Source organism: Talpa europaea (assembly GCF_964194135.1).
Source record: "Talpa europaea genome assembly, chromosome: 12".
Taxonomy (NCBI): Eukaryota; Metazoa; Chordata; class Mammalia; order Eulipotyphla; family Talpidae; genus Talpa; species Talpa europaea.
The window spans coordinates 38,792,854-38,815,313 of record NC_140079.1 but is presented as its reverse complement, the minus strand read 5'-3'; the positions used below and the strand labels follow the sequence as shown (position 1 = coordinate 38,815,313).

Here is a 22,460-nt window from a genome sequence, read left to right as displayed (position 1 = left end):
TTGAGATCTAGAGTGGAACCCAAGGGCACAGACTTACTGGGTGATGAGTGTACTCACTTTTGACTTGATTGACTGTGGTGTTCATTCTTTTTTATTTTTTTTTATGTGGTGTTCATTCTTGTCCTATGGCAGATGATCCTTTTGGTGTCACCTCCACTTTGCTCTGACACTTTATTGTTCTCTTACCTTTTCTGCCCAGGTATCGTTTAGCTTCCTGTCAGCACTTGCCCTAGAATCTGTTTGGATGCAGAGATCTTAGCAGTGTCAGACTGCTTATTCTCTGCAAGCAGAAACTGGCAGGAACTGTAGATCACACAGGTTTGCCTCAGTAGAAACGGATGTTCAAACATTAGACGTTTGCCCATATTGTTGATTCTTCTAAGAAATCAGTTCATTTTTTTTTTAATGAAGATGAGCTAAATTTGCCAGAAAGACATTGTTTTTTATATGTAGACTAAAGATACTATATTGTCTACATGTAACAGGAAATTCACCAAGGTGGGAATTGCTACTCTTTATTAAATTTTACATTCTAAGTTCTTATTTTCCCTACCATCCCAGTGTCTTTCTCTGTGATGTCTTTACCCTTGACCAGATGACAGATGGAGTTAAGCATTTTGGGCGACATAAGCAAAATGACTGTAATATGCTTCCTTTTCTTGAGCTATCCTAGAATAGAGGTTAACAAACTGTGGCCTGTTTTGTTAATATTGCTGGAACACAGTCATGCCTTTTCACTTGCTTATTGTCCATGACTGCTTTTGTGCTGCATATAGTAGGGTTTAGTAGCTGTGACAAGGACCATGAGACTTGTAAATCTGAAAATGTTATTTTCTGGCCCTTAATACAGTCTAACTCCAGGTCAATTCTTGTTTTGGAGGGTTGGTTCAGGAATGAGCTAACAATGTGAAAGCCCATCTTTACCTTGTACATCTATTCTGATCTACTGTTCTCTGTTCCATAGCACTGTGATCATTAACTGATACTTTGTTGGTGTCTGTTCTTAGAGACTAATTTTTTTTTTTAATCTCTCCACCCCTGCTTCACCTTCTCAGGATGAAAAGAGGCACAGAAGTCAACCCAAAGATCTGTGAGTCGTTAAAATGTTTATGCTTCTGTGCTGTGCTTGTGTAACTGAAACTCAAATAACTAGAGACTTATGACCATGTAGAGGTTTACAGGGATTTGTGGTACTCCTGGAAGATGGGTCACTTTGGGCGGGGTGGATAAGAAATCAGATCCTGGATCCCATTCTTATCCTCCGCCACTTGAGCAGTACTCCTGTTACTTCACGGAGTCACATGTGTTTCTTAGCTTCTAGTATCCCACATCTAAGGGGTTACACAAGGCATCTGAAGGCCTTGTTTTAGGGTTACAAAATAGGAGCCACCATGATGGAAGGGCTTTCTTTTTTGGATGGGAGGAATCTGTTCCCCACATATATTCTGAACATTATGCCTTTTGATAAGATATTATTTGTCTTTTTTTGATGCAAATTGGCCATAATGTTTTTCTGAGCTAGTAACCTTTGGTATATATTTGTTTATGCAACAGAGCTGCCAAACGGAGACCTGAAGAGAAAGAACCTGAAAGAGTGAAACCACAAGTTTCTGATGAAAAAGATGAGGATGAAAAGGTAAGATTCTGTTTCATTTCTCCCATATTTTATGTATCCCAAGGTGATCTTTTTTTTTTTTTTAAAGATTTATTTATTTATGCATACAAGAACTGGGGTACAGACCAGAGGTGTGGAGGGTGAGAAGATTCACCAGAGACAGAGTGGGGAACAGACCAGGTAGATGAACTGAAATATACTGCTGAGGGGAGCAGCGGGCAAGTCAGGAGAGGTCTGCTACACCATGTGCGTAGCTCCCTGGTCGGGGATCGAACTCGTGCTGCAATGGCTGTGGATAGCTTCATAGGCTGCGTCTTAACCCCTTGCGCCACCAGGGAGGCCCTCCCAAGGTGATCTTTTAAAAAATAAACTATGGAACCATTCAGACTTACCCAAAAGTGGGCATAAGAGATAAGCAAACCATTATGTTCTCATCCCCTTAAAATATCAATAAGGAAAAAAATATATATATCAATAAGGGTTTTTCAGTCAAACCTCATCGTCCATTCTCCTCAGTGTCCCTTGTTCCTGGATGAGAACAAAGTCCATGTATATTACTGAAATTGATAGATGAACTAGTTCTAAAGGGAAAGTACTCTTAAATGTCCCATTACCATGCCAGCACATTACCAGTCCAACGTAATGTCAAATCTAGCTGTTCAAATTTCTGTTTGTTGCCATTGTTTGTATACAGTCACAGTCTACAATGTCTACAAAGTGAATTTGATTGACATTTGTCCTAAATGTCTCAGCTATCATTTCTCCCCTTTTACTTGTAATTTGTGGAAGGAACCAACTTATTTCTAGAGTTTTGGGATTTTTAGAGTTTGAGTTTTGCCATTTGTACCCCACTCAGATTTCACATCTCCCTCCAACCCTGTCTCTGCAGACTGGTATTTGGGTCTGGAGACTTGATCAGTTGCAGGTCTTGTTTTCCAGAGTCCTTCTGAGGTGTCATGTCCTTCTGTGTCTTCACACCAGAAGGCACAGTTGGCATCTTATAAGAATGATCATTGGGCTCAGGTGCTGTCTGCCTGATTGATCCATTATGAAGTCCTCCTCAACTTTTCCCCTAGTGTTTTTTAATAGTAATTGTTTAAAAAAAAATAGTAATTGTTTAAAATACATTCTTTTGTTTCCTGTACCCAAAGTAGTTCTATGAATGCTTTTCCTTATGCTAGTCTGCTGAGGCTGCCATAACTTGGTTTACACAACAGATGTTTTCTCATAGTTCTGGAGACAGGAAATCTTCATAGTTCTGGAAGACAAGGTCTGAGTGCCATAGGGTTAGTTTCTTTGAGCCCTTTTTTCTTAATGGCCACCTTCTCACTCTGTCCTCACATGAGGCCTTTCCTCTGTGCGATCATGGAGGGGAAGAGTCAGCTCATCCTTTTATAAGGACACTAATTTTGTCCTGTTAGGGCCCCATCTCATTTAACTTTGGTCACCTTATTAAAACAGTATCTCCAAATATAGTCAAAATGTGAGTTTGGCAGGGGGGTGGGAGGGAGGTCACACAATTCAGTCCATATCATCCTCATCAAGTTACGTACCTTGAAGTACTGCTTGTATAGGAGGACTAAGCTGGTGGTGGTGGTTTTTTAAGTTGTCACTCAAAAAAATATATCTTTACTTATAGGAATTTTAATTACAAACTTTAGACTCTGGAGATGGCACAATTTCACTTGTTCTTTGCCTTCCTCCCTACCTCTGACTAGGTTTTGTGATAACCATGTGTAAAAAATTGTTAACTCTGAAGCATTATCCAGATGTAGAATACTTTTACACCTTCACTCTTGTTTTCTCTATGTAGGAGGAGAAGAGACGCAAAATTGCATCCAAAGAACAGTAAGAACTTATTTTTGTCTTTATACTAAATGAGTCATATTAAAATTATCTAGAAAGAAGGTAAACGGGTTTTTGTAAATTGCTAGAGTAGCCTTAGCTTTGTATCTGATAAGTCTGCTTGTATGAGGCAGACCCTCTCCATGTGGTAGAGACACTTGTGACCCAGCACCTGATCCCTAATGCAAGGGTCGGTGTTTATCTGTGTCATGTGGATTAGGTATAACTTTCTGATGGGTAGAATCTGGTATGTTCTGAAATAATTAAAAAAAAATACCATTTTGTACTTTGTTTCCAGATCTGAGAAGAAAATGGCTCGAACCAAAACAGTAATGTCTTCTAAGGTAAATGTACATCTGGGGATAAACCTGGTGGTACAAAGTTAATGGGATTGCTTGGAGCTGACTTTGAGTACCTGTTTGTATTTCATGTCCCCCTCCCAGACTCATCCTGTGAGGTGCCTTCAGTGTGGACAGTACCTGGATGACCCAGAACTAAAGTATGAACAGTTTCTCCCTGATGCAGTAAGTTCAGCTCCATATACAGCCTTTATTTCCTGTCTTTTGTGCCTCTGTTTAATGATTTGGTATTTCTCAGGTGGAGGAGCCGCAGTTGTTGACAAATGAGAAACTGTCCATCTTTGATGCCAATGAATCTGGCTTTGAGAGTTATGAGGCTCTTCCCCAACACAAACTGACATGCTTCAGGTAACTGATTCACTTTTGCTTCATCTAACAGGGCACTTCCTAGTGAAGCTCTTTAATACCTATCCTGCAACATTTCTCAAGCTGCTAGTGATCCATAGATAAGAAATGCAAAGCTGGTGGAAGTATAGTAGATCTTTGCAGGGACTTATTTGGTTATTAAAATGATACATGTTAAGTCTTCTGTCTGTACATATCATGAAGGTCATTCACATGAGGGCCAGCGATGTGTGAGGTACTACACCAGGTGTTAGGGTGTAGTGCCCCTGTCCCTGCCTTTGTTGAGGCAGATGTTATACTTGTTGGTAGTAACAGTTACAGTTGTTGTAAAAGGCATGGTAAGCAAAGAAAACAGATGGAGGAAAGAGGTTATGTGTAGAATGGACAAGAAGTGGTTTGAGCAAAGGCCTCAGTGGCATAAGAGAAGATGCTGACAGGGTAGCCAGGGAAAGATGTTCCAGAACAGCAAGTATAAAGGCTCAGAGATGTGTGTGGAATGGAGAACTAGGTGAGATTGGTAAATGAGGAAAAAGGGAGTAAGTAGTGGAGGTGTAATTGAGGATCAGAGGCCTGGATTCTGAATGGCTTTGCAGACTGTGGTGATGACTCCAGATTCTTTTGGAGAGACCAGTGTTCTGATGGTGTCATGCCTTGGGAAGATGTAGTGAGTTACTCCCTTGTGAGAGTTCCTGTCTTCCCACTGTGCTTATTACTGATCTTCTGGTGTTGCCTTTGTGGACACTTGTACTCTGATGAGCAAGTGGGAGAATGGAGAAGAAACTGTTTGGGTGAGAATATTGAGCTAGTATTGATCTAGTGTTCTGTCAAACAGAAAGATAACCAAGTCTAGGAATGAAATATAGTCCCTTCACCTCCTGTCTGAACTTAACTCTGTACTGCGGCTTCCCTTCACTAGTTCATAGTAAACATTCTCTGTTGCCTGTCTAGTGTGTACTGTAAGCGTGGTCACCTCTGCCCAATTGACACTGGCCTCATTGAGAAAAATGTCGAACTCTTCTTTTCTGGTTCAGCAAAACCAATATATGATGACAACCCATCCTCTGAAGGTAAGTGGAATGGTCCAGTGTGTGTTTGGGACAGGTGTTTTAAAAGCAAACAAAACTTGGGCCTTCTGGTGGCGCAAGGGGTTAAGATGCAACCCTTGAAGCTATCTGCAGCCTCTGTAGCATGAGTTCAATCCCCCGGCCAGCCACATGGTGCAGCAGACCTCTCCTGACTTGCCCACTGCTCCCCTCAGTAGTGTACTTCGGTCAGTCTGCCTGTTCTGTTCCCCACTCTGTCTCTGGTGAATCCTCTCACCCCTCACACCTCTGGCCTACACCCCAGTTCTTGTATGCATAAATAAATAAATCTTTAATAAAACAAACAAACTTGCCCGACAAAACAATTTCAACTGAAACTGTTGCCTCTAAAAGTTAGAACTTGAGACTGCACTGTGAAGATCTGTAAGCAGACTTGATTAATGGTTCTGACGACTGCCTAGCTTGGCTGATTTAGCAGCTCAGGTGGGCGGAGGAGTGCTGCTTGGCCCTTCTGACTTTTTGATGTGAGTTGTTGTAGCTCTTTAGTTCACACTCCCTTTCAGGAACTTTCTCTTTTCCCTCTCTTAGGTGGTGTTAATGGCAAAAATCTTGGTCCCATAAATGAATGGTGGATCGCTGGCTTTGATGGAGGTGAAAAGGCTCTCATGGGTTTTAGTACCTGTAAGTATATAGCCAACTGTGGACTGTTAATGGCATCTGAAAGGGGCCTCTGTGCTCCTGTCTCCCCTTGGGCTTATTGGGCTCAGGTGAGGAGTCTTCAGCAAGCTCACATGGTACGGCTTCTCCTGTTAGTCACAGCTGGCCCTGGAACTGACCCGCCGGTTGTAAGAACAGGTCGTATTCTTATAACTCAAACCTGGACCGAAAACCAGAGATGAGCTACATGAAAACCATTTGGCCAGTCTCCATTCTCTAGCTGACTTATACTGGCCACTTCTGACTGCACTAACTTGGATGATTATACTTTGTGTCTTTTGAAATTTGGGTATAGAATGACTTTTTTTGACTGTTCTCTTAGCTTTATAGACTCCTCTCTGACCTTGTGACCTGCATATCTGCCATCAGATTCAAACTGCTTTTTAAAATGTTTTCTGTTCTCATCAGCATTTGCCGACTACATTCTGATGGATCCCAATCCAGAGTATGCACCAATGTTTAGTGTGATGCAGGAAAAGATCTACATAAGTAAGATCGTGGTTGAATTCCTGCAGAGCAACCCTGACTCCACCTATGAAGATTTGATCAATAAGATTGAGGTGAGAGGGAGCGATAGCTGATCATCATCCAGACTTGATCTTTTGCCACAGGCAGGGTGGTGTTGCCATCAGAAGACTGCATGAAAAATAATGTGGCAAGTGTGTGATCTGTGACTCTCATGTGCCCTGTACCCTGGTGTGCATAAGTGGTGAATGTAACTATGGTTTTTACCAGGGGCGCTGTTTGATCTCTGGAGGCCCTGGAGTCTCTGATGCCTATTATTGTAAGGAATGTACCAACTAGGAGAAGGATAGAGATGGTTGCTTCAAAATTACTGATTTGGGGAGCTCTTAGAAGCACAAAGAATATAGCTTCAAGGAGAGATTGGTGGGCTGCCTCTTTCCCCATCAAGCTGCTGCAGCTACCAGAAAAGACACCTGTTACTGCCAGCAGAAGGGAACAGAGTGCACAGTATCTCCTCAGTTGCCTGTTTTTACATGGGTACCTTTTCAACCTTTCCTCTCCTTTCACCCAGATGTGGTAGAAATGAAAAAGGACTCTTCGGGCCTCCCTGGTGGCACAGCGGTTGAGCGCTGGGTTGCGAAGCTGCCTGCGGCCTCTGCGGCGCCAGTTCGATCCCCGGCTGCTCCCCGGCCACCGGAGGAGGGTCCCACATGGCGCGCAGACCTCTCCTGCCGCCCGCTGCTCCCCTCAGCAGTGTACTTCGGTCCTTCTGCCTGCTCTGCTCCCCGCTCTGGCTCTGGTGAATTCTCTCACCCTCCCGCGCTTCTGACTGTACCCAGTGCATGTATAAACAAAACAAACCAGCAAACAAGTAAATAAAGCATGCCTCTATAAAAAAAAAAAAAAAGAAAAGAAAAGAAAAAGGACTCTTCACACAGCACTCTGGCAGACTATATCAAACAAAAACGGATAGATTAGTTCATGTTTTTTCTTGAATTCAAGAAGCAAGGTTGTTTTCAAGATTGATGTGTTCTCTCCACTAAGAACTTCTAAGATGGAAATAGCATTACTTGCAGTCTTCTGTTAGAGGAATTGACCACAAAGTTCCCTGCTGTGAGAAACGTGTTTTTTGCAGCAGCTCTGATGGTCATTGTCCTAACGAAGGGAGTAAACATGGGCACTTAATCTTGTAACCCTTACCAGACCCTGCTGATTCATGTTATTTTCCTCCCGAGAAATTGGATGCCTTTTCTGTTGCTGTTGCATTCATAAAGTGGGTATTTATTTTCTGATTAAAACAAAAAATAATTCGGTAAGAGATTTAGAATTCTTCATAATCTGGATTTAAAGCTATTTCCATGTGGTATAGATGGGCATCATATCTAGAATTGCAAAAATGGTTTCAGTTCGATCATTTTGCTTAAGCCTAAGGAACGTACGTTGTTTCTTTTTAAAGACTACCGTTCCTCCTTCTGTGCTCAACCTGAATCGATTCACAGAGGATTCTCTCCTTCGACATGCCCAGTTTGTGGTAGAACAAGTAGAGAGTTATGATGAAGCTGGGGACAGTGATGAGCAGCCCATCTTCCTGACTCCCTGTATGAGAGACCTGATCAAGTTGGCTGGGGTCACCTTGGGGAAAAGGTAAGGATACAGCAGGAATAAAACTGAAGACGTGAGAGCCCAGAAGGCAGCATGCCCGTGCATTCATCCTTCTAACACTGTGGCAATCTCTCTCCAGGCGAATGGAAAGACGTCGGACCATCAAGCATTCTGCCAAGGATAAGGACAAGAAGGACAAAGGCCCCACAAAAGCTACCACTACCAAGCTGGTCTACCAGATCTTTGACACTTTCTTCGCAGAGCAAATTGAGAAGGATGACAGAGAAGAAAAGGAGAATACATTTAAACGCCGGCGCTGTGGTGTCTGTGAGGTAATCTTACTCCCCACATAATCTGAGGAAAGCCATCCTCTCATCAGGTTGAGATTCTCACTGCTAAAATGTGACCCTAAGGTAGAAGCTGGAGAGAAAATTAGTAAAATGGGGTGACCTGTATGCCTCTAGGGACAGATTGCTGGGACAGCTATTGAATGTGTGCTTGGGAACTCTTTGCTGTTAAGGGAAGAGCCCGGCCTCCTGGGTGACTTTGCTCAGCCTATTTCTCACTTTCTGAAGGCCAGGGGTGAGTGCAGGGAAGGTGATTACTTCACAGAGGCACTGCTTCCTCCAAGCAGAGGACATGTTCCCAGAAACCTGCCTTGTTTCATGGTGCAACTTAACCCAGGAAAGCGGAGACTCTGTCCAGTTTAAATTTGAGACCTTAAAAGACCTCTCTTCCTTTGAGTTTTTTTAATATGTTCACACTGGAGGAATTAATCCCCTTAATCCTGTGGCCCAGAAATCAAACATATTTTGATAGCTATGTGATTTGACTTATGTAAAATACAGCAGATGCCTCAGAAAACACTGTGTTCACACTGTCTGCTGGGTTCAGAGCTCCTAACCAGGAATTTACATGTCCTCACTGTTTTGTAAATTAGCTTTACTTGGTTTTTATCCAGCATGTGTATCTAAACTTTTAAAATCCTTTTTATTTTATTTTTTTAAAGATTTATTTATTTATGCATTTAAGAACTGGGGTACAGGCCAGAGGTGTGTGGGAGGGGTAAGTGGATTCACCAGAGACAGAGTAGGGAACAGAACAGGCAGATTGACTGAAATACACTACTGAGGGGAGCAGGGGGCTAGTTAGGAGAGGTCTGCTGCGCCATGTGGGTAGCTCCCTGGCTGGGGTTTGAACTCGTGCTGCAGTAGCTGTGGATAGCTTTATAGGTTGCATCTTAACCCCTTGAGCTATCAGGGAGGCCCCCAAAATCCTTTTTAAACATAGCTATCTTTCTTAACTGTGTTTTGTGTTAATAGAGGCAAATATAGTTAACTCATTTTGAATATTGCATGGTATTTCCTTGTTGGTATATCCCAATTTATTCCTTAATGATAGGCAACTTTTGGTAACTAATGCTATAGTGACATCCTTGAACTCAGCTTCTTATGACTGTCTCTGATTAGAAGTAGAATTGCTGGGGCATGGTTTATGGACCTAACTCTGCTCTCCACAAAGTGTTGGTGTCAATTTTTCCTTCAAGCAGTTTGATTTCTCACTTGTCCTCATGTGTCCCTATACTTCATGTCTAGTTTCCCTAACCTTTATTAACTTGGAGGGTGTGAGTGGTATCCTGTTCTTAATTCTTACTCCCCATACTTCTAATGATGTTAAATATACACATTTTAAAAGTTAGAGTTTATGACAAAAGTGGTTACCATTGTTACTAATGGCCATATGATTTACTTTTTAAATATTTCTTAGGTTTGTCAACAACCTGAGTGTGGAAAATGTAAAGCCTGTAAGGATATGGTTAAATTTGGTGGTAGTGGACGGAGCAAACAGGCTTGCCTAGAGAGGAGGTAGGTTTGGCTGATGTTCTTGTAGGGGAGGAAGAGCCAGATGTCTGCCCATGCTCTTTAGGTGGGACGGCTGGGTTTAAATCTGCAGACTGATGAGGATTCCTTTGTCTGTTGCTGTCTCCAGTATAGACCTGCTGACTTTGCTTCTAAGGGGCCTCTGCTTATTTTTGTAGGTGTCCCAATATGGCCATGAAGGAGGCAGATGATGATGAAGAAGTCGATGACAATATCCCAGAGATGCCATCACCCAAAAAAATGCATCAAGGAAAGAAAAAGAAACAGAACAAGAATCGGATCTCTTGGATTGGAGAAGCAGTCAAGGTAATCCTGGAGAGACTCTCAGTCTTGTGTGTTGTTTCCTGCTAGACATCTTCAGTCTGAGCCCAGGAGTTTGAAACCTGTTCATTTGCCCATGAGAGTAATGTGATCAGCTGAGAGGTTGAGCCTCATGGCCTAGCACCAGGAAAGCATTTTTTGCTTGAAGCTGGCCTTGAAGAGAGCTGTCACAGCCCCCCTGGCCTGGGAATGCATGTTTTTTAAAGGTCAGTTCCTTTACCGCAGTTGGGGAGCAGCTGTCCTGGAAGTACTGCTTCCTTGATGGTCGTAAGCCAGAGATATGGTTGGCTCATTCATTAAGTGTGAAACCTACCCCTTGCTGTGTGCAGCTATAGGTCTGGACGTGGCTAAGCCCCTGCCCTGTGGCGCTAATGCTCCAGTGCAGGCAGACAGATACATACTCTTTTGCTAGTGGAGGGCCAGGAAGGTTTCCATGAGGAGTCTGCCTGAGGCAGGACCTGAAGCAGCCAGCAGCACAGAGATTTCAGGAAGAACCATGGTAGAGACCCTTGGATGGAAACTTGAAGGAGGCCTATGTGGCTGAGAGGAGTTAGTGGTGGGATGTAGCCTCAGGGGCATGGTGGGAAGTTGGGACTGGTGTTATTAAAAGTGTGAATGCTGGAATCCAACATGCTGCTGATATATACCAGGGCAGACCTGATAATGGGGATTTAAGTGATCTTTGTTGTAGGCTTCTGGCCAGGGGAGGTAGAGGTTCCTTGTCAGGATTAGGCTGATAGAGCACATGACTAATTGAAATAATGGACCTTTAAATCCAAACTCACCTGAAATTAAGCTCTCTTGTTTTCAGACTGATGGAAAGAAAAGTTATTATAAGAAAGTGTGTATCGACTCAGAGACCCTGGAAGTAGGGGACTGTGTATCTGTTATCCCAGATGATTCTTCAAAACCACTATACTTAGCAAGGTTTGTATCCTTCCCTCTGCTTGATTTCAGCATCTGCTCTCTCGCACCAGAAAAAGGAGATGCCTATTTTGTAAGAAAAGTAGCAGCAACTTTCCCTTAGACTAAAATCACAAAAAGATAGGAGTTCCCCTAACTGCGCTGAGATCTGCAGGTCAAGTTAGAACTTTCCTTCTGCCCCTTCTTCCACCTCTAGAGTCACAGCATTGTGGGAGGACAGCAGTAATGGACAGATGTTTCATGCCCACTGGTTTTGTGCTGGGACAGACACTGTCCTTGGAGCCACGTCAGATCCCCTGGAGCTGTTCCTGGTAGATGAATGTGAGGACATGCAGCTTTCATACATTCACAGCAAAGTGACGGTCGTCTATAAAGCTCCATCAGAAAACTGGGCCTTGGAGGTGAGTGGCTGGTGCCCATCCTATGTCCCTCCCTCACTGCATGGGGTTGTCACTAACACAGCACCCTTATCCCCAAAGGGTGGCATGGATCCTGAGATCATGAAGAAGGAGGATGATGGGAAGACCTATTTCTACCAGATGTGGTATGATCAGGACTATGCCAGATTTGAGTCCCCTCCCAAAACTCAGGCAACGGACGACAACAAATATAAGTGAGTGCTCGGATGAGGCCTTGCTGTTGTCTTTCTCAGGTCTGCCTTGTGCATGCTCCAGAATGCCTTGCTTCCATGTGATCCTGAATTTTTCTAGCTTTTCATCTGCTTTCATCTGTTGGGTTTGTTTCTTCCATACCTTCTTTGCTTTGTTCATTAACCAAGGGCTAGTCACTTTGTATTGAATTGCTTTAGGTGTCTGGACTGCTGTGCACTTCAATTTCCTTTGAGAAACTCTTATCTAGGATCAGGATGTCTTTTTCCATTTTAAACACTTTCGCATGTTTCATAGTATTTGTTCTGCAGGTCTTGGTGTTGTCTTTCATTATTTTTTCTCACAAGTGAAATCTTTAATTCCATTTTACTCTTAGCGGTAAATGACTACATTTAGGTGAGGATTTTTTTTTTAATGTTTAGTGCCCTGCCCTCCTCCTTTGTAATCTCTGTACCTCATTTGTTCTGACTTAACTATGGTGCTGGTGCAGCCAGAGCAGTAGACATAGGAATTCTCCAGGCTGGAGGGTAACATCTTGCCCTGGTATTTCAAATACCTAGATTCCCCTGGTATTGCTCCCATTGGCCAGGTGCCAGTGTTTTACTTGATCTTCAATTTAAAGGCTGTCTCCAACTCTATTTCAAGGGCTTATAAATCCAGGAATAATGTTGAGTTTTACCAGAGAGCTTTTCAGTCTTGCAGAGATAATGTTACAGGGCAGCCCTAATATAAAACAGGTTGCCTGGCTGTGGGTCCTCACCCGTGTGCTTAAAAGGGACTTATTAATACTCCACTGCAGGCACACACAAAAGGTTAATAAAAGGTTTATTTACAGGGGAAGGGGAAATGAGGAAATGTACAACTCAGGGAGAAAATAGGGAAATAAAGTCATAAATGCGTCCTACCCGATCTACCCACCTGGAAACCCAGTGGCACTCTGAGAGCTGGCGGAGAGCTGAGAGCTGGCGGAGAGCCAAAAAGGAGCCCCCCCAAGGCCCACGTGTATGGTTTTATACCAAACCTGGCTGCTTAGCTCCACCCTCAGGTCCCAGCAACCTTCCCTTTGCTGGTGATGGGATTTGTCTTTCCCAATGTTCTGATGGCTTTGGTCTGGAATGGGGGTGGAGTCCACAAAGCCTGTATGGAATTAGCTTAGGACATTCTTTTCCCCCTAACAATAATAGAACAAGCTTCATGATGTTGATACCAGTAGAACTACTCTTGGCATTCTTGCTGGAGATATCTTCCTAACCATATTCTAGATTTTATTAATGTCTTGGGGGTTTTATATCAAATTCTTAGAAGTAGGATTGACTTGTCGCTTTCTTGTGTTGTGTGTATTTCTGGACTTTGGTCCCAAATAAGTGCTTTACCAATGTGACTATAAAGTATAGGAAAACTGGTTTCTTCACACAGTGTACATATTTTTCCTTGGTCACCAGGATTGAGCAAATGGTGGCAGCAACTGCTGCTGTGGTCACTACCAGTCAACTCAGGATCTTCTGCATCTATCCTTCATTCCAGGTTCTGTGCGAGTTGTGCCCGTCTGGCTGAAATGAGGCAAAAAGAAATCCCCAGGGTCATGGAGCAGCTCGAGGACTTGGATGGCCGGATTCTCTACAGTTCAGCCACCAAGAATGGCATCCAGTATCGAGTGGGTGATGGCGTGTATCTCCCCCCGGAGGCCTTCACGTTCAAGTGAGTGCCCCTTAAGTCTAGGAGTTCCAGGGCTGATTATGTCCCCCTTCTGAGACTCCTAGTACCTAAGCTGCTGCTGGAACTGTCACATTAGCATCTGAATAATATCCAGCTCTCTGATGCAGGGTGATTGTAGTTCTGCTGCAGAATGAAGCTGTGAGTACGTGAAAGAAACCAGAGAACCCATAGCCATATGACAAGCACCATGGTCAACAGTGGGCCCTATCCCAGCTCATTCTCCCTGACCATGAGGCTTTGGGTCTGAGACCTCTTTCTTGCTGCATCTCTGATGACTAAATGAATTAAATGTGCTCAGCACAGTGCCTGGCTTAGGTGGGAAATAGAATGAATGTGTCACAGGTATTTTCCACATTTGACCTGTCATTTGTTTGTTCTAAGAAATAGTGTATGGTTGTAGTTACAACCATTGTTTCCCAAACTTAGTTGTTTCCTGACTTGTAGTTCCATTTTTCCTAGAGTCCCAGTTGGAACCCAGTCCCCTGTCTCAGCTCCGTTACTATGAATTACAAAACACAAGGGGCAGCTTCCTTCTAGCCTTAGACCTTGTGCCTCGATTCCTCTAGCACCGGCTGTCATTCACACAAAGGGAGAAGACTCCCTGCAGTGCTGTTTACCTGGTGCTCCTGACACAGTAGATGCATCAGCACAGGTGTCAGGCCTCTTTGGAGCCCTCAGATGTGAGGGGCCTGGTGGGAAAGTACAGAACTGCTTCCTAAATGTCAGGGGTCAGGGGATGTAGCCTTACTGTCTTGGCAGCCAAGTCAGGTGGACTAACTTTCCCATAGTAATTGGACCCATTTCGACAAGCCCTGATTATGGGGCTTGTCCCCATGCCTGTGTCACCTCTAGATGAGTCCCTTGGTCAAGAGAGCACAAGTTCTGTCACTGTAACAAGCCTCAAACTGCAGAGGCTTAATTAATTTCTTGCCTGGACTATGTGGCCGTCATGGTTGAATAGCAGACTTACCTGTCATTTGGGGACTTGGGCCAGTGGACCCGCAACCTTCTCAAAAGTTGTGAGTCTTTGAGCCTGGGAAGGATGCACTGGAGACTCTTTGGGCAGAAGTGCTCATGTATCACTTCTCTTCATGCTCATGGAACAGAACGTGTTCCATGCCAGGAAGTGCAATCTTTCTGAGGCTGGTAGGAAGGAAGCTGAAAATATTTGAGTCGCATTAGCTACTACTAGTACCTACTAGTAGTAGAATCATCAGCTGGAAAAATGCTAGTTTGAAACTGGATGAGACTTCTTAGTCTTTCTCTAAATCTTTTTTTCTGTACTGTCCCAATATTAGTGTGTGTGCTGCCGAAGTAAGCATTTTCTCTAAATCCTTTTCTAGCTGTGGCAGCCTATAAGGTGTTTGAATTCAAATGGTTATTGTCACTGGTCAGCTGTGTTATAGTTTAAGGTTTAATGTCCAGTTATACATAACAGTTGCTTCTCTGTAGCATCAAGCTGTCTAGCCCTGTGAAGCGCCCACGGAAGGAGCCTGTGGATGAAGAACTGTATCCGGAGCATTACCGAAAATACTCTGATTACATCAAAGGCAGCAACCTGGATGCCCCAGAGCCATACCGAATTGGCCGCATAAAAGAGATCTTTTGTATCAAGAAGAGCAATGGTCGACCAAATGAGGCAGACATCAAGATCCGACTTAATAAGTTTTACAGGTCAGTGAAGATTGTGCTCTTCCAGGAGGCAACAGATTCTTCTAGAAGGCTCTCTCTGAAACAGGGTTGTAACATCGTCTATAGGTGGTGATTTAAGAGAGAGCCATTTTTTCAAGTGTTTCTTAATGATCTGGTGGGTACTGACAATGACTATATTTCATAGTCCTTGCTCTTAGACCTTTGTTTTATTTTATTTTATTTTTTTAATAAATTTTATTGTTATATTCCCCATACAATTGCAGCCCCCCCATTCTGACCCCAATCCCTCCCCTCCCGCCCCCGCCCCCCTAAAAGTGTCTCTGGTTCATAGTTTTTTGTTGATTTTGATTTTCACTTTCTTATATTCATTTTCCTGGTCCCTTATTTAAGTTTTCTAGATTCCTGCTATGAGTGAGACCATCCGGTATTTTTCTTTTTCTTTTTGGCTTATTTCGCTGAGCATGATCCCTTCCAGCGCCATCCATGTTGCTGCAAATTGCATGTGTTTATCTTTTTTGAATGCTGAGTAATATTCCATGGTATATATGTACCACATCTTCTTGATCCAGTCATCTATTTTTGGGCATTTGGGTTGTTTCCAAAGCTTAGCTATTGTAAACAGTGCTGCTATAAACATAGGGGTGCAGGTGTTCTTTGGAATTGATGTTTCTGTGTCCTTTGGGTAAATACCTAGGAGTGGAATTGCTGGATCATATGGAAGCTCTATGTTTAGTAGGTCCAGAAATCTCCACACAGCTTTCCACAGTGGTTGGACCAGTTTGCACTCCCACCAACAGTGCAGAAGAGTTCCTTTTTCTCCACACCCTCGCCAGCATTTGTTGTTACTAGTTTATTTAATATGTGCCATTCTCACTGGTGTAAGATGGTATCTCATGGTAGTTTTGATTTGCATTTCCCTGATGACAAGTGATGTTGAACATTTTTTCATATGCCTGTTGGCCATTTGCATTTCCTCTTCAGAGAAGTTTCTTTTTAGCTCTTCTGCCCATTTTTTGACTGGATTATTTTCTTTGTTGTTGTTGAGTCTCCTCAGCTCTTTGCAGATTTTTGTGATCAGTCCTTTATCATTAGTGTTGGGTGCAAAAATGTTCTCCCAGTCGGTGGGGTTTCTCTTTGTTTTTGTTATTGTCTCTTTTGCTGTGCAAAAGCTCTTTAATTTGATGTAGTCCCAGCTGTTTATCTTTGCCTTCACTATCACTGCTTTGGGTGATGTGTCTGTAAAGATGTCTTTGATGTGCAAATCACGTAGTGTTTTGCCTATATTTCCTTCTATATATTTTATGGTTTCAGGTCTTAGGTCTAGTTCTTTAATCCATTTTGAGTTGATTTTTGTGTATGGTGTGAGGTAGTGGTCAAGCTTCATTCTTTTGCATGTAGCGACCCAGTTTTCCCAGCACCATTTATTGAACAAACTTTCTTTGCTCCAATGCATATTCTTTGCTCCTTTGTCAAAGATTAGTTGACCATAAATCTGTGGGTTTATTTCTGGGTTTTCTATTCAATTCCATTGGTCTGTATGTCTGTTCTTGTTGCAATACCATGCAGTTTTGATGATTATGGCTTTGTAGTATAGTTTGAAGTCTAGGAGTGTGATGCCTCCATTCCCTTCTTTTTTTTTTCAGGAGAGCTTTGGCCATTCGGGGTTTTTTGTGATTCCATATGAATTTCATCAATAATTTTTCTATTTCTTTGAAGAATGACATTGAAATTTTGATTGGAATAGCATTGAATCTGTATATTGCTTTTGGAAGGATGGCCATTTTAATAATGTTTATTCTTCCAATCCATGAGCAGGGGATGTCTCTCCATTTCTTTGTGTCTTCTTCTATTTCTTTTAACAGTGTATTATAGTTTTCTTTGTATAGGTTAGACCTTTGTTTTAAAGCTGCAGAACATTCTCTCTAAGAGAAGTCCTTGAGCAGAAGTCCAGAATATGATTAAAGCAGGGGTGAAATATCCTTTCTGCTTGAAGATCCAGGAGCCTCCTGAGTTTTATTTATGACTGCTTTCTGTTCCCTCTCCTACCTCTCCCCACTTCTGTTCTTCCTGTTCTTTCCAGGACTCCCTTCCTGTCTGAGGTTTCACTCTCTATAAGTACTTACCAAGGTTTTTACTCAGCCTTACCCTGGCACCCTGATAACTATTAGTGGTTAGGAACTAATGTGAAATGACTTCTTTCAGATGGTGTAAAGTTGCTTAATTTCTTAGCTAGTGCACAGCAAAGGTCTTCTGAAGTCTTTGTAACCAGTTTTGTTGTTGTGGTTTTTTTTTTTTTTTAAGATTTATTTATGTATACAAGAACTGGGGTACAGGCCAGAGGTGTGGAGGGTGAGAGGATTCACCAGAGACAGAGTGGGGAACAGAACAGGCAGATTGACTGAAATACACTGCTGAGGGAAGCAGTGGGTGAGTCGGGAGAGGTCTGCTGTGCCATGTGGGTCGAACTCGTGCTACAGTGGCTGCGAATAGCTTCATAGTGCTGGTGCTTAACCCTTTGTGCCACCAGGGAGGCCCCTGTAACCAGTTTTGATAATGGGAAAGAAATGAGGGCTCTGGCTCTAGATCTGCTTAATAGGAGGTAGGCAGCTGTAGTCCTGATGCAGGGTGCACATGTTTTGGCTGTGGTGCGGTTGTGAAGATCAAGCAAGCCATTCACTGAGTTCATGGCAAGGAATCTCACTTAGTTGTGTAGTACTCAGTGTCAATTAAGGGGACTAATAATCCAGCTGCCTTAATGGGGGTGGAGGGACTTTATCCTTTGATTCTCTGAGCACCCCTAGTAATGTTGTACCATTTAATTCATGGTCATTTCCCAGCAAAAAAGAGTTTCTAACGAAGTATCTTATGCTCATAGGCCAGAGAACACGCACAAGTCCACCCCGGCAAGTTACCATGCGGATATTAATCTGCTTTATTGGAGCGATGAGGAGGCTGTGGTAGACTTCAAGGCTGTGCAGGGCCGCTGCACTGTGGAATATGGGGAGGACCTGCCCGAGTGTCTGCAGGATTTCTCCGCGGGTGGCCCAGACCGCTTCTACTTCCTCGAGGTGGTGCTTGAGCTGACTGGAGGGAGGGACTTCTGATCAAACTCATATGCCTCTTCCCTACCCTCCAGAGAGGAGTTTAATTATCCAGAGTACAAATCTGATATTCTAGTTCTGGAACTTAACATAGAAAGTGTGGTATTTTGAGTATCCTGATGCAACTAAATTTTATTTGAAGACTGTTAGGGAGCCAATTATCCCAGCCTTCGTGCCTCTGTGTGAGTTGGAGAAAAGGGTCGCTTCCCCTGGGAGGCACAGCTCTGCCCCTCAGTTCCTTTCAGTGGAGGCATCTGTGTCCAGGCTAGAGTCACAGAGAAGGACCTAGTTATCCAGAAAGTCTGTTGATTAAGCAAATCACTTTAAAATTGTGTAGGCATGGCTTTTCTGTGTTGGGTTCTCTGAAAATAATACACGCCTGTGTTTCTCTAGCTTCTAGAATAGAATAGATAAGTTCATCAGAAAGTAACACTTTTTTTTTTTAATTTCCAGAATTAAAAAAATAATAGCGATTTCAGTGTTGACCCCCTAAAAATTTTTTTTTGTTTCCAGTGTATTACAATCAAAGTAACTCCTGTTGGTGGCTAATTGCTTAGGGAGAAATTAAGTGTGTGTATATCAAATTAGCTTCTTAAATAGTCTTTGTAGAGAGGAAGCCAATGTGTTTCTCTGCCAGACTATCGTGGTTCTTTCCTTCTCAGGCCTATAATGCCAAGAGCAAAAACTTTGAAGATCCTCCAAACCATGCCCGTAGCCCTGGAAATAAAGGCAAAGGGAAGGGAAAAGGTATGTTCTTCTGAGGTGTCCTTCCTAAGTCCCTCTTCTGTAACTCAGGAGTTCTTAGAGCAAAGAACAACCTCTCAGTTACCCCGCTGTACTGTTAACTACTTGCAGTGAAGTCATCTTTGAATTAATAGTGTTTGAGGAAAGCAAGTCAAGAGTTTAATTTGATTTGCATTATGCCTGTCTCCCCAGGAAAAGGCAAAGCAGCAAAGTCTCAGACATCTGAGCCAAGTGAACCAGAAGCAGAAATAAAACTGTCTAAACTGCGGACCCTGGATGTGTTCTCTGGCTGTGGGGGTTTGTCTGAAGGATTCCACCAAGCAGGTAAACAAACACCAGGTTCTCTGCACGGCTGGTAAAACTGGATTGGGCAGATTCTGCCTGGAAGGCCTTTCTGACTCTGGTCACAGTTCTGACTCAAGACTCATTCAAGGGGCACCTTTGTCCTTGTATCATCCCCCAGGCATCTCTGAAACACTGTGGGCCATTGAAATGTGGGACCCCGCAGCCCAGGCATTCCGACTGAACAACCCCGGGTCCACGGTATTCACAGAGGACTGCAACGTCCTGCTGAAGCTGGTCATGGCTGGGGAGACCACCAACTCCCACGGCCAGAAGCTGCCTCAGAAGGGAGATGTGGAGATGCTCTGTGGCGGGCCACCTTGCCAAGGCTTCAGTGGCATGAACCGCTTCAACTCACGTACCTACTCCAAGTTCAAAAACTCCCTGGTGGTCTCCTTCCTCAGGTAACCAGATTGGAAGCGCCTCTATGTTCAGTGCTGCCCCAGGTGTCTAGTCAGCCAGCCCCAGGACTGCGCTGTGTGTGTGCCAGGTGTGAACAGTAACCAGCTTAGCTTTCCCACCTGCTGAAGGTGTGCACCAAGGTGAGCATCTGGCCTTTGCCTTCAGGAAATTTGGTGCACTTTCCATTAGGGAGAAATGAAGTTGGGAGGTGCAGCTTCACTACACCCAAATGTTGAGCATTTGGGAAGTGGCTTCTGATAGGGTAGGTCTTCCTCTTTTCTGGAGGGTGACTTTTGCCATCTCTCCCGCCTCTTACAGCTATTGTGACTACTACCGGCCTCGCTACTTCCTCCTGGAGAATGTCAGGAACTTTGTCTCCTTCAAGCGTTCCATGGTCCTGAAACTCACCCTCCGCTGCCTCGTGCGCATGGGCTATCAGTGCACCTTTGGCGTATTGCAGGTGCGCCTTCCCAGGGAAGGGCACAGGTGGGTGGGTAGGTAGATGTGGCTGGGAAAAGGGAGGTTAGTTAGCGGTCCCTGGGCTTCAACAAAAGTTCACTAGCTGAAAATGGGTTCAAGGAGACAGACTTTTGTTGTGGTGACTATTGTGCTGGTGCAGGGTAGACACTGTTGTCCTGCCCCCAACACTGAAGCTCGCAACATTCAAATCTGAGAAGCCTCCTTTCACGTACACTTGAGGTGGCCCAAGTGTAAGGTCTTTGCTGCATGTGTCCTGCTTGTTTCCCTCAATAGGTGTGTCTAGGGAACTTTGGGTAGCAGTCAGATGTCCATGGAGAGACAGCAAAAGTCAGATTGGCTCAGTGGTGCATAGCCCACGCTGTTGCACAGAGTAAAAAACAAGTTATTTTGCCTGTTTGTGCTCACAAACTTCTAGAGGGTGGAAGGTCACATTCCAGGTGGCTAGCAGGGCCAGGGACAGGGATGTGTGAGGACTAGATCTCACAGAACAGCTACCCTTTGTATACCTAGTCCTCGATGGCTTGACTAAAAATAAAACATCAAAGTGGGAAGGGAAAGCTGATTGGAAAAAAGTGAGCCAGTTTTGGGGCCCCTGGCTTTTCCAGTTCAGTTTCTGTGGTGGTTCTTGCTTGCTGGTCAGGACTCATTGGCAGGAGTGTTTTGTTCCTTGTAACCATACACGGTAAGGTAGGTGGCTGGACTCCTGGTATCTCTTCTGGTTGCCTTCTCCCTGAGTCTTTGGGGTCCCTCTGTAGGCTCTAAAGAGCTGATGGCATGACCACTGGGGTTCATTCCCAGCTTCCCCAGAGTTCTTTCATTTGGTCCTATCTCCTCTGATTAACAGTAAACCTCCTGGGTTAATTGGGGTCTCCAGGTAAGCTTTGCACCAGCCACCCACTTATCCCTTGATGTGGATGTGGCAGGTTGGAGGTGTCCTCTGACTATGTGTCTTGCCTTGCTATGTGCAGGCTGGTCAGTATGGCGTGGCCCAGACACGGAGGCGTGCCATCATATTGGCCGCCGCCCCTGGAGAGAAGCTCCCCCTGTTCCCAGAGCCACTGCATGTGTTCGCACCCCGGGCCTGCCAGCTCAGCGTTGTGGTGGATGACAAGAAGTTTGTCAGCAACATAACCAGGTAGGAGGCCCTATTCACCCACTGTGGGACACAGTGCCTATGAGCGGCTCTGGGGAGGTTTGCTATTGGTGAGTCTTTTTCAAGAGTCTGAGCTGAGGAGAAAGTATGAGAGGAGTAGATAGTGCAGGTCTGACCTGCCAGGTGAGCACTCTGCTACCTCCAGTCTCTAGTTCTGACCCAGAGTAAATGCTGTGCAGGATGGGGGCCAGAAACCAGACTGCATCACAAGCAAAGCCCACACTGTACTGACAGAGTCTAAAAAGCATGCTGTCAAAGGGTAGTCCTCTGACCTCTGAACCAGGTGAAAAACCGTGTCTCTGAGGAGAGCAATGTCAGAGGGACCAGCAGCCAGGTGTGTCCCTAGAGGTGCTAAATGTTGTGTTCTGTTGCAGGCTGAGTTCAGGTCCTTTCCGAACCATCACAGTTCGGGACACGATGTCTGACCTCCCTGAGATCCGGAATGGAGCTTCCTCACTAGAGATCTTGTACAATGGGGAGCCCCAATCGTGGTTCCAGAGGCAGCTCCGAGGATCACAGTACCAGCCCATCCTCAGGGACCACATCTGTAAGGTAACATCACTGGCAGGACCTTCTCCAGCAGCTGGCCCAACTGAGCCTATCACTTGGCCAGAATGAACATGGAAAAAAAAAATTTAAGATTTATTTATTTATGCATAGAAGAACTGGAGTATGGGCCAGAGGTGTGGAGGGTGAAAGGATCCACCAGAGACAGAGTGGGGAACAGAGCAGGTGGATCTAATGAAATACATAGCTAAGGTGAATAGTGGGTGAAACAGGAGAGGTCTGCTGCGCCATATATGGGTTAGCTCCCTGGCTGGGGATTGAACCCAGGCCGTGGCAGTGATAGCACTGAGATTTAACCCCTAGGGCACCAAAGAGGCTGGGCATGAAAAATTTAAAAAAAAAAAATGAACTTGGGGTCAGTGCCCAGCCAGGATTGGGTTGTGGAGTAGAATTAGATTCTAGCCATCTTTCAGATCATTCTCTGCTCTTGGCCTCTAATGTAAACCACCATTTCCACTTGCTCCTGGCCTTGCCTCTTCACTGCCTTTTGCTTTTTTTCTTGCCCTCCTCCCATCCCTTTCCCCAGAAGCAATGCAGCATATCAGTCAGTCCTGCTTTGCCCAGAATAGCCCCAGAAT

At 44.3% G+C, this 22,460-nt stretch overlaps 1 protein-coding gene across 1 annotated transcript in view; it reads left to right on the top strand.

Annotated features, from left to right (window-relative positions):
• The window catches only part of DNMT1 (DNA methyltransferase 1), a gene marked incomplete at its 3' end in the record, with an annotated part of 43,608 nt that overhangs the window by 18,381 nt on the left and 2,767 nt on the right, over positions 1-22,460 (top strand). The window contains exons 11-35 of the mRNA XM_084249958.1: positions 1,056-1,090; positions 1,555-1,636; positions 3,429-3,463; positions 3,759-3,804; positions 3,904-3,984; positions 4,058-4,167; positions 5,113-5,231; positions 5,796-5,888; positions 6,333-6,484; positions 7,846-8,033; positions 8,131-8,323; positions 9,759-9,856; positions 10,030-10,177; positions 11,004-11,119; positions 11,313-11,517; positions 11,596-11,729; positions 13,249-13,422; positions 14,893-15,114; positions 17,969-18,161; positions 18,857-18,941; positions 19,131-19,262; positions 19,402-19,684; positions 20,001-20,142; positions 21,131-21,297; positions 21,690-21,867. Of these exons, the coding sequence (XP_084106084.1) occupies positions 1,056-1,090; positions 1,555-1,636; positions 3,429-3,463; positions 3,759-3,804; positions 3,904-3,984; positions 4,058-4,167; positions 5,113-5,231; positions 5,796-5,888; positions 6,333-6,484; positions 7,846-8,033; positions 8,131-8,323; positions 9,759-9,856; positions 10,030-10,177; positions 11,004-11,119; positions 11,313-11,517; positions 11,596-11,729; positions 13,249-13,422; positions 14,893-15,114; positions 17,969-18,161; positions 18,857-18,941; positions 19,131-19,262; positions 19,402-19,684; positions 20,001-20,142; positions 21,131-21,297; positions 21,690-21,867 (3,411 nt within the window). The remainder of the gene's footprint in view (positions 1-1,055; positions 1,091-1,554; positions 1,637-3,428; positions 3,464-3,758; positions 3,805-3,903; positions 3,985-4,057; positions 4,168-5,112; positions 5,232-5,795; positions 5,889-6,332; positions 6,485-7,845; positions 8,034-8,130; positions 8,324-9,758; positions 9,857-10,029; positions 10,178-11,003; positions 11,120-11,312; positions 11,518-11,595; positions 11,730-13,248; positions 13,423-14,892; positions 15,115-17,968; positions 18,162-18,856; positions 18,942-19,130; positions 19,263-19,401; positions 19,685-20,000; positions 20,143-21,130; positions 21,298-21,689; positions 21,868-22,460) is intronic.